Below are 11416 nucleotides of genomic sequence, written 5' to 3'. Positions count from 1 at the left end.
CATGACCGATAGTCCGGTACCAATGCGGCATGGTTGAACCTGCCAGGATATACAGAGTATATCCAACCGCCATAGCTACCAGACAGCCATTGCCACTGTTGCGCCACTTTGAGGCACTGAAGCTGGGTTTGCAACAGAGATAATTTAAAATAATTAGTAGAATGAATGAGTTTTTTTTAGATGCTGTTGTTTTTTTGTGCATAAATAATTTTGGTAATTTTACTTGTTTTCATTAAGTACACACACACACACACACACATTTTCAGAACCGCTTGTCCCTTACGGGGTCACGGGGAACCGGAGCCTACCCGGCAACACAGGGCGTAAGGCCGGAGGGGGAAGGGGACGCACCCAGGACGGGACGCCAGTCCGTCACAAGGCACCCCAAGCGGGACTCGAACCCCAGACCCACCGGAGAGTAGGACTGCGGTCCAACCCACTGCGCCACCGCACCCCCGTCCTTTCATTAAGTAGATTTCACTTAATAATATATGCTATTGACATTTACTTAAAATTATTGCTGTAATATTTTCGCCTAGCGCGGTGGCGCAGTGGGTTGGCCCGGGTCCTGCTCTCTAGTGGGTCTGGGGTTCGAGCCCCGCTTGGGGCGCCTTGCGACGGACTGGTGTCCTGTCCTGGGCGTGTCCCCTCCCCCTCTGGCCTTATGCCCTGTGTTACTGGGTAGGCTCCTGTGACCCTATATGGGACAAGTGGTTCTGAAAATGTGTGTGTGTATATTTTTGCCTATTTTTTTTTTTAGTAGAACCACATATCACTTTTTACAGTGGTCAAGGGCTCATGTCCGCAATTTTACAATGTTATTGCTGAGCTCAGGGTGGCAAATGGTCTTCTGTTGAGACAAAACAGAATTGTAATTCCACAAGTGCTGAGAAAAGAAATGCTTTGCAGAATACATGATGGACATCTTGGAATGGAGAAATGCAAAAGAAGATCTAGGGATTCAATCTACTGGCCTGGACTGAATGCTGACATTGAGAAAATGGTCAGTACATGTGAAATTTGTCTGAAGTATCAAAACAAGCAGGCAAGAGAGCCCATGATCACAACAGACTTATCTGAGTATCCATGGCAGAAAGTGGGCACTGATCTATTCCATATAAATGGCAAGGATTACCTATTGGTATTGGACTATTTTTCCAGTTACCCAGAAATAGTCTTGTTATCCAATTCTTCAAGTGCAATGTGTGATACAACACATGAAATCCAGGCATGGCATTTCGCATGTTGTAATGAGTGACAATGGCCCTTGTTACAATTCAAGAGAGTTTCAGGGCTTTGCCACTCAGTATGATTTCCAGTGTGGAATGAAAATTTGATTCTACAGCCTTGCTATGCCTATATGCTTATGTATTACAATGTCTAACTAGTGAAACTGCCTGTGCAAGAAAGCGCCACATTCCAGGCAGCAGTCTGATGCCAGTTTGTCCCTTTTTGTCTCAGCTTGTTCCCATAAGACATCAGAAGGAATACAGAATTACATAGTTCCCGTGAGACTGTGCGTATTGAGAGTGATAACATTGGCGACGGTTGGGAGTGTTTTCATGAAAGGACGGGAAATTGGGGGGCACCTTGACCTGTTTTGGATAATGAAACAAAACATGTATCTCACCCATGCTTGCGAAGAACTGCCCTAGAATGTGTATAAATATCTGCTTGCTTAACTGCTGGGGTGTGACTCTCTCTAGGAGGTTCACCCATGTGCACATGAATAAATGAACTTTTCTGCAATCTGAGTGTCTGACTGAACTGAGTTTTTTCTTCCTACCACACCAGCATTTCACTTCAAGTCCACAATATCATCAGTCTAACGGGAAGGCAGAAAAAGGAGTGCACATTGTGAAGCAATTGCTCAAGAAGGCATCAGAGAGCAAATCAGATCCATATTTAGCTCTGCTGAGTTATCGAGCATCACCTCTGGAACATGCTGCATCTCCTCCAGAACTCTTGATGGGTCGCAAAATAAGAACAACACTTCCTTACAGAACTGACACAAAACAAGATGTGATAAAAACACTGCAATGAAACAAAAAGCTCTACAAAAGAAAGAGAAGGTAAACTACGACAAACATACCAAAAAACTGAAACCGTTATCAAAAGATGACATTCTGAGATTTGGAGATTCAAACTACTGGGACAAAAAAACTGTTGTGCTGGAGGAAGTGAGTCCAAGATCATACATGGTCAGAGCAGAAAATGGACATGTCTTCAGGAGAAATCGCAGAAGTCTTCTCAAGAAAGAAAAAACAAACCAGACATTGAATGATCAAAAGAGAAAAAAGGTTCAAGTCTCACCTCAAGAACAAGTACCATTGAGCACACAGACTTCTTTGTCTGTCCGACCTGATAATGGTCATTCTGCAGAGACAAATAATCCTCCTGTATTAAGAAGATCATTACGTACCATAAAGAAACCTGATAGACTTGATGTGTACATGCCCATCTCCTGTGGCATTTGAGAAGAATAAAGAAAATGCATGGTTCTGAAATTTTCAGGTTTAAGTAACAACAGACTATTTGTTTTCCTGTTGCATTCATTGCTATTGCCATAGTTTTGTGTCATCAGAAGTCAATACTTATAAAGAAGAGTAGATGTGATGATCAGTTGTTGCTCCTGGTATTGCCTGTAGATGGAAGTAGTGTATGGTAGGTACAAGAAGGATACCTAAGGAGTACAGAGATAGATTGAGAGGAGGGTACTGAAGCACATGTCGTAAAAAACTAGCGCTGATATTAAAGAGGCTACACCCCAGTTAACAGGAATCACTCTCACCATGTTTACTGAGTAAAGACAACAAATGGCAAGAAAAAGCTGTGCGGTGTCATTATAGAGATGTCTGGTTTCAAAGTTGGTCACTCTATGGAGATGACACTTCTGGCAGTGTCTGTTGCTCTCCAGTCGGCTGGAGCCACCTCCCTTTCCTTGATCGTCATCCTCCTCGACCTGTCTGCAGCACTCGACACTGTCAACAACCAGATCCTAGTCTCCTCTCTTAGTCAGCTTGGGATCGAAGGAACGACACTAAGATGGTCTGAGTCCTATCTATTTGACAGATCCTATCAAGTGGTCTGGCAGATCTCCCGTTCTTCTCTGCCCCTCTCAACTGGTGTCCCACAGGGCTCGGTACTGGGTCCTCTTCTCTTTTCAATCTACACTTCCACCCTCAGCCCGGTCATAGCCTCCCATGGTTTCAAATACCAGTGCTACACTGATGAAACCCAGCTCTTCCTCTCCTTTCCACCTGGAGCATCAGACATTTCTACATGCATAGCTACCTGCCTGTCAGACATCTCTGCATAGAAGTCTGATCACCACCTCAACCTCTCCAAAACAGATTCTTCACCTCCCAGCTGGCTTGTCCCTCTGTCACAATCTATCAATCAAACTGGACAACTCACTCACTTCTTTTGCTCAGCACATCAAAACCACAAACCATCCTGCAGACAGACACACACACACACACACACATTTTCTAAACCGCTTGTCCCATATGGGGTCGTGGAGAACTGGAGCCTACCCGGCAACACAGGGCATAAGGACGGAGGGGACACACCCAGGACGGGACACCAGTCCGTCGCAAGACACCCCAAGCAGGACTCGAACCCCAGACCCACCGGAGAGCAGGACCCGGTCCAACCCATTGCGCCACCGCACCCCCTGCAGATACATCCTGCATAATATTAGCAGGATCCATCCTTACCTCACAACAGACTCTGCCCAACTACTTGTTCAGGCCATGGTGAAATCTCGCCTGGACTACTGCAGCTCTTCCTTGTGTCACCTTCCCGCTGCTATCAAACCTCTGCAGCTGATACAGAATGCTGCTGCCCGAGTCGTGTTTGACTTACCAAAGCATTCCCATGTATCTCCTCTATTCGTTTCTCTGCACTGGCTTCCTATAACTACCTGGATCAAATTTAAGACCCTGGTTATTGCCTAGAAATGCATCAATAGAACTGCTCCTAGCTATTTACAAGACTTGATCAACCACTACACCCCAACCAGACTGCTTTGCTCATCTACTTCTGCCCGCTTGGTGGTCCCGCACACCGAAGGTAAAGCACAGAGGTGGAATCACCTCCTCCTCTCACTCAGAACTGCTGAAACTCTGTTCACATTTAAGAAGGGTCTGAAAACTCACCTCTCCCGGACTCACTTCACCCATAATCTCTCTACTTCATGTTTGGTGCAAATGCTCATGCACCATAAGTTTAGGATCATGCCCAGATAAGCCTTTACACAGCCACTACTCTTGTATTGTATTGTAATGTAAATGTTTGAGTACCTTTAAAATTATACAAATTGGTTTTGCTGGAGGGGGGTGCGATGGCGCAGTGGGTTTGACCGGGTCCTGTTCTCCAGTGGGTCTGGGGTTTGAGTCCCGCTTGGGGTGCCTTACGATGGCCTGGCGTCCTGTCCTGAGTGTGTCCCCTCCCCCCTCCAGCCTTTTGCCCTGTGTTGCCGGGTTAGGCTTCGGCTCCCCGCGACCCTGTATGGGACAAGCAGTTTCAGATGATGTGTGTGTTTCAAGTTTCAAGGTTATTGTCATAGATACAAGTACCATGTACATGTATCATGAAAATCTTCCTGAATGCATATCTGAATGGCTTAACAATGTTTTGATGCTAGCAGCAGTTATGTTATGCAAACATTTTCAAGTACTGTCACGTTCTTTTCATGTTTGCATTTAACATAAAAAACTTAATAAACAGCATATACTAGCAAATACATTTTACAATGTTTTTCATGCTGACACACCAGAATGAAATTCTTAAACAGAGTTTCTGCTTTCTTATCAAAGGAATCTACCTGAACCTTCTGTCTGGTGTGGGATGCCCATGCTTCTTCTGAGCTGTAGGCCACCAGTGTCTTCTAAATGCATAAATATAATGTAAAGTGTTATCATGTTATCATCAGTGTTTTATGGAAGTGCTCAGACTAATACACTAGTCAATTATTATTTAAAGAACATAATTAAAACACTGAATTGTTCAAAATCTTGGGGGGTGTGGTGGCGCAGTAGGTTTGACCGGGTCCTGCCATCTGGTGGGTCTGGGGTTTGAGTCCCGCTTGGGGTGCCTTGTGACGAACTGGCATCTTCTCCTGGTGTGTCCCTTCACTCTCCAGCCCTACACCCTGTGTTGTCGGGTTGGGCTTTGGCTCCCTGTGACCCCACATGAGACAAGCAGTTTCAGACTGTGTGTGTGTGTGTGTGTGTGTGTGTGTGTGTGTGTGTGTGTGTGTGTGTGTGTTCAAAATGTTGAAGTCAGTACTGAGCATAAGAGTAAACAATGTAAAATACACACACATTTTCAGAACCACTTGTCCCATACAGGGTTGCAGGGAACCAGAGCCTACCCAGCAACACAGGGCACAAGGCCAGAGGGGGAGGGGGGGAGGGGACACACCCAGGACAGGACACCAGTCCGCCACAAGGCACCCCAAGCAGGACTTGAACCCCAGACCCACCGGAGAGCAGGACTGTGGTCCAACCCACTGTGCCACTGCACCCCCGCTCAATGTAAAATATTCAGTGAATAAATGTTTTCATCCTTTACTCTTTTGCTTAGTACTAACTTTTTGAACAATTTATATTTTACTTGGGAATTCATAAAATAAATCTTAGGTTTTTTTTTTTTTTTTTTTTTTTTTTTTAATTTGGGGATTTTATTCAAAAACTGTGGTTTACAATACATTTGATGGATGATTAACATAACTTATGCTGTCATGGAATTTATAACAAATATAAAAATAAAAGTAATTACATTGAATACTGAGGATGAAGTTCAAAAGCACAGTGTGCTACTTATTTCACAGCACCACTATATTATTTGAAAGTATAATTCTTACTTGTGAGCTATACTATAAAGCGTAAAAAAACAACAGCTTAGCATTAACATTAAGCTTCATACTCCTTGACTAAAATTATTGTAACAATCATAATAATGATATCTTAAGAATCTGCTCAGTATCCAATGCAATCCATAAATTCCCATTCCAAGGCAGATGTTTCAAAGAAAAATAAAAACAGACTTAAAGCAAAGGAAATGAAAGAAAACAGGTTTGCAAAAGTAACTTATTACTTAATTTATGTCTTCGCCCCAGACCAAATGTACAAATTGCACAGTTGTCTTCAGCATTCCAGTTGCTGTATGTTTCATTTAAATGACTTGACAATGTAGAATGATGCATTGTACATTGGCTTGAATAATTTACATTAAGGAAACCCTCAAACTGATTCATCTTACAAAAAACATCCATTCTTCACATTCTGTAGAATAACATTGATGGCTACATTACCTTTCATTCACTCCAGAAAATACCCTCAAACTTAACAGTGTAAGAGCTTTCTAATTATTTAAGAAACAAAAGGGATATGTTCCAAAGGGTTTTCCCTTGACATACATTGCTGAAGAAAAATACCTAATGGACAACATTTTTTGTGATGTAACTTGTCATAAGCTATCAAAACAGTGTTAGATACTGCATATACATATTCTCATTTCTAGAAGACCACACAATTTTCTGAATTTAAACACTATTTATTGTATGCTTAAATAACTTATTTCCTCCAGTGTTTCTCATTGTGTTGTACACGTTATTGCCGCTACAAACAATGATTGCCTTGAGTGTTCTTGAATGGATAGGCTATATTTAAGAAAATCACACAAAAAAGAATGAAATGCCGTTTTTCAATCACAGCAGCCTTAAAAACTAATACACTGCTAAAATGATTACAAATGACTGGCTTACAGAGACTTCTACAGCTTATAGCCAACAGACAATACAATTATAATATTACAGCATGTCAGTCTACAGATATATACTGATAACCTGTCCATCTTGACTCCAAAGCATTTATTTGCAGATTTTGCCCTTCAGGAAAAATACTAAAAACAGTAGCACATCCAAAAGACTGCTTGAGGCTGAAGAAGATAGTGTCCATACACTTCCATTTATCCACAATGGATGTTTTAAGTGTTATTTCTTCTAAAAACCGTCAGTTCTGACAAATGTTATGGCCACGTGTGTATACACAGGGTTATCTTTGTTGTTATTCTTTACTACAGAGTTTGCAAACTTAGAAAATTTGTAACTAAAATAAGGGGATTTGCATGCATCAAAATATTAGCTCTCTGAGTTTTTTTTTCTTTTCACACAACAAATATTCCCATTTTGAGAATGTCCAAAAGTTGCAGCAGATTTGAAAGAAATTTCCTGTGAAAATCAGCCTAGCTTTTTTCCATTTACAAACATTTTACTTACTATTACAATTATACAAGAACACGTGAAGTAAAATGCAAACTTTAATTTTTAATTTTTTTTTTTTTAAGTGGAACCATTTTCATAATGTCTTTAAATTTCAATGCACCTGCAAGTGTGTGCCGAAATCTGTCAGCTAATTATTTTAGAATTTATACAATTTCATTTACATCCAACAAAATCATTAATTTTGTTTAAAAGCAACAAAACAACATTTTACACCCTGACGTTGTGGGTCCAAGAAGAAATGTAAGGCGAGTGAAGAGGGTGATTCTTATTTTTCTGCTCATATTTCCCTTTTCTGCACTCTAATGAGCATTCCTGCCATCTTTGGTCACGGGAAACATCTGCTTGGTTGCCCCTGTCTTTGGGTGGTCCTCTCTGTTTTTCGGTGCTCCTCCATTCACAGAGCCTTTGTCAGCACCATGGCACATCGTTGTCACTTACTAAAATGCTCCAGGTCATTCACAGTAACTGAATGTCCATGCTCATGCTTGGGTAACCATGCTTTATTGTAGAAGCTGCCCAAGCCATTCACTGGCCAATTTCCTCAAGTTTCTTGTCACATCTACCCAGGAACTTATTATGAGAACCTTGAAACACCTGAAAAAAAAGGAAAAAGCAAGGAATCAGCAACATTGTGATTAACTTTTGGGGCTTTATAAAATTAACCAAAATCTCTCTTTATGCACTTCAGAGAGCTAGTAGATTAATAGTTTGGATTAAAACTGTAGTCTTAGCTGCTTCACTGTACAGTATGTTGTATTCTGCTAAGAAAGACTATCTTTGTGCCACTTGAAAAACTCTTTTATCCCGATTAAGGAATGTATGCAAAAGTAACTTATTTAACGGTGCTTTTTAATGATGTTGTACAGCACTGCTGGATTCCGCAGTGCCCTCTGACTTTTGTAGATGCATAGACTCAGGCATTGAAAGCTTGGATTGCTATAGGAATCCTTTCCATGAATGCCCCCATCCATTTCTGATGTTGATCTGTACCTACCTTACAGTGCACAGAGACCGCTATGAGTAAATCTTCTTGTCACCAGATCTGCCTTCTCTCTTCTTAATTTTAGATCCCTCTTCCAGCTGAAACAGAGATGCAAAAATATTAAGAAGCACAGTTTGTTAGTCACAGGTCTGTAAAGTGCTCTTGTGGATATAAAATTTTTCTCAAAAAAATTAATGAAATAGTCTTTCAAATCTTTTTAATACATTAGAATAGCAATTATTGTTTGTTCTTGCAAGCACACACAGAATCCAAGGTCCATAATTTTAGGTTGTAAAAAAATCCTCAAGAGTGTTCATTGTAAAAGTTTGCTTGAGTTCTGAATCTGATCTGAAACACTGGTTCAGTGCACATGAAGAAATTATATGTAATATAGTCATAAGTGTTTTGTGGCAAATTAGTCATGCCAAAAAAAAAATGGAACATGTTAGATGCAGCACTTGAATAACTAAAAACTCTTCTGAAAAGAAGTTTACAGAATTTTCTTTATTGTCTAATCTTATTGTCTTTTCAGAATTTAATGCCAGTTGTAGAAACCTCTGGAGAACTACACTAGACGTGTTTGGGCATGAACAGTGTAAACACTACCTTGACTTTGTACTTGGGATCACAGGATTCGCCATGGAGACCATCATGGGCCGTCGTTCTATTCACTGAATCTACACGCTCCCCATTTTGTTTCAGCTTCCCTGTTTGTCCCTTGGATGATGAGGTATTTGAGTTGCTGGAATTCTCCTGGCTAATGGATAACAATAAAATATAAACTGAGCCCTTAATATTGAAACTTAGGGAGAATGTTTACTTGGGTACTAACTAATTTCATACCTGGTATCTTGTCGATCTGTCAGTTCAGAGCTCACACTGGGTCCAGAGGTGGGAGGCTCCACATTTGCACTTGCTTCACTGTGCCAACCTAGAATTGAAGACATGTCCTTTTCTGTCTGTTGTTCTGGGGAGAGAATTGTCTGCACCTTTTTCACTGCTATCTCCTCACCATCTGAGCCTGCCTCAGCATCTTCCAAACGAGACATTAATTTATTTGGGGGCACGTCCTTATCTTCCTCTGCAGAACCAGACTCACTGCCCTCTCCCAGCACAAGGGCCCAGGCTTTCAGGGAAGGGTCCTCACTGCCCACCAGAGGTTCCTCTGTCAGTGGGTCATCTTCCAGCTGCCATTGATCAAATAAAAGGCCCTGCTCTTTTATTACTGTGGCAAAGTCTCGCAGCTCTGAGGGGCTTATGGATCTGTGCCTAGGGTCAGCTTCTTCTTCTCCTCTGGAGCTCTCCTCTCCACCTGCAGCCCCAGGGCCATCGGGAGAAATTTCTTCAGCCATGGCAGTAGGGGGCCATGTGTCTACAATGGAGCTGCAAGGTTGCTGGAGCAATAAGCTGGGTCTATGCTGGTCACTACCAGGAGGGTCTATGCTAGGCTCCTCGCTAAAGAGATCCTCTTTCCAGAGCGGGACAGACTGCTCATAGTTGAGCTCCATGGAAGATTTCAGTTCCATTTGGATGCTGTGGTAACCTAAGTAAGACAACACAGTTGGACTGATGCAGACTACACCAGAGGAACCAACCACTAAAAGCATGACTCAAATGAAATGAACAAAATGAACACTATGACATAGATTGATGGCATGCACACAGAAGGGCAAAAACTGAATGACATTAAATTGTAATGTAGACATTAATAAAACAATTTTGATACACTTTATCAGATTTTATTGCAGAGTTGTTTAGCAAAAGGCTGTTAAAACATCCATTGATTTGTTTGTTGAATATAAAAGGCAAATGACTCAAAAATAATCAGACAACGAAGCATGTTAGAATGTCACTAGAAATAAAATCATTGTAATATTTGTGGAAGTATTCTTCTAAAGACATCAGTGACTGGAAAAGAAAAGGATATTTTAAATACAGGTGGTCCCCGATTTACGATGGTTCGACTTAGGATTTTTTTGACTTAACAGTGGTGAGCTGGCAATAGACATTCAGTAGAAACCGTACTTTGAATTTTGAATTTTGATTTTTTCACGAGCAAGTGATATGTGGAGCTATACTCTCTCATGATGCTGGGCAGCGGCAGCGATCCACATCTCCCAGTCTGTCACACAGAGGTGTGTATTAGATGCAATAAATGCATTTTCGACTTACAATATTATCGACTTCTGATGCGTTTCGCGGATATTAGATGGAGACAGGATTGTATCAGAACTGAAGATGACATTGGACCAAGATAGGAGCTTTGGGCATTTACAATTAAAAGCATGTGAGTAAGGCCCAGAAGTCCAAATCAGTAGAGGAAATTGCAAAGAATGGGGATGGTAGTTCTTGGGTGTGAGCCTGAACTCAGATATAACAGATAGAGGTTATGGAACAGAATCTGAGATGTTATACTTGGAGGGTTGAGGCTGCATCGAAGTAGCAGCATTATAAAAGGGATCTTGCCCATGAGGTAACTCTGAGAAAACATTAGTGGGGTGATATTTTGACACAGACCTGAAACAGATGTTAAAAGGATGGTTATGGTAATGGTTTCAACCAAAGACCTGATAAAGAACTAGGGGTATGGGTACGCAGTAAAAAGAAGGTAGAAAAAAAAGAAAGGAAGGAAAGGAAGACACACACACACACATTTTCTGAACCGCCTGTCCCATACGGGGTTGCAGGGAACCGGAGCCAACCTGGCAACACAGGGCATAAGGCCGGAGGCGGAGGGGACACACCCAGGACGGGACGCCAGTCCGTCGCAAGGCACCCCAAGCGGGACTCAAACCCCAGACCCACTGGAGAGCAGGACCCGGTCCAACCCACTGCACCACCGCGCCCCCCCAGGAAAGGAAGACATAATATTTATTTAGAGTGACGAGACATGAATAACATAGATGAGAACGTAAGAAGCCTTGACAAGGCCATGCTGGGCATGAGGAGCCAAAGCAGAGGCTGGGGACCAGTATACTGTATGGAAGGGAGGAAGCCAGAGTGCTTGTGTTTAAAGCTGTTTTGACAGCCGCAGGAAGGCTTGGTGGGTGATGCAGGGGGTCTGGTTTTGCGAAGGAAGCTTTCCAACTGGAAGGTCCAGAGGCACAGGAGACACAGCAAACCTGCAGCTATGGCAAAAAACC

At 42.1% G+C, this 11416-nt stretch overlaps 1 protein-coding gene across 21 annotated transcripts in view; it reads right to left on the bottom strand.

Moving 5' to 3' along the window:
* Positions 1 to 5684: 5684 nt before the first annotated feature.
* LOC108932724 (ankyrin-3-like) overlaps positions 5685 to 11416 on the bottom strand; it is a 152602-nt gene continuing 146870 nt past the window's right edge. For 19 of the 21 annotated variants that reach the window (XM_029251020.1, XM_029251029.1, XM_029251030.1 and 16 more), the window contains 5 exons: positions 9286 to 9816; positions 9117 to 9204; positions 8880 to 9030; positions 8286 to 8371; positions 5685 to 7885 (listed from right to left, as the gene is read on the bottom strand). In XM_029251020.1, coding sequence (XP_029106853.1) covers positions 8306 to 8371; positions 8880 to 9030; positions 9117 to 9204; positions 9286 to 9816 — 836 coding nt within the window. In that variant the 3' untranslated portion in view covers positions 5685 to 7885; positions 8286 to 8305. The remainder of the gene's footprint in view (positions 7886 to 8285; positions 8372 to 8879; positions 9031 to 9116; positions 9205 to 9285; positions 9817 to 11416) is intronic. The other 2 variants (XM_029251028.1, XM_029251032.1) reach the window with 1 other exon arrangement.

This window comes from Scleropages formosus, chromosome 4, assembly GCF_900964775.1.
Source record: "Scleropages formosus chromosome 4, fSclFor1.1, whole genome shotgun sequence".
NCBI classification, from domain to species: Eukaryota; Metazoa; Chordata; class Actinopteri; order Osteoglossiformes; family Osteoglossidae; genus Scleropages; species Scleropages formosus.
Note: the sequence above shows the minus strand (reverse complement) of the source record. Positions and strands in the feature narration are given on the sequence as shown.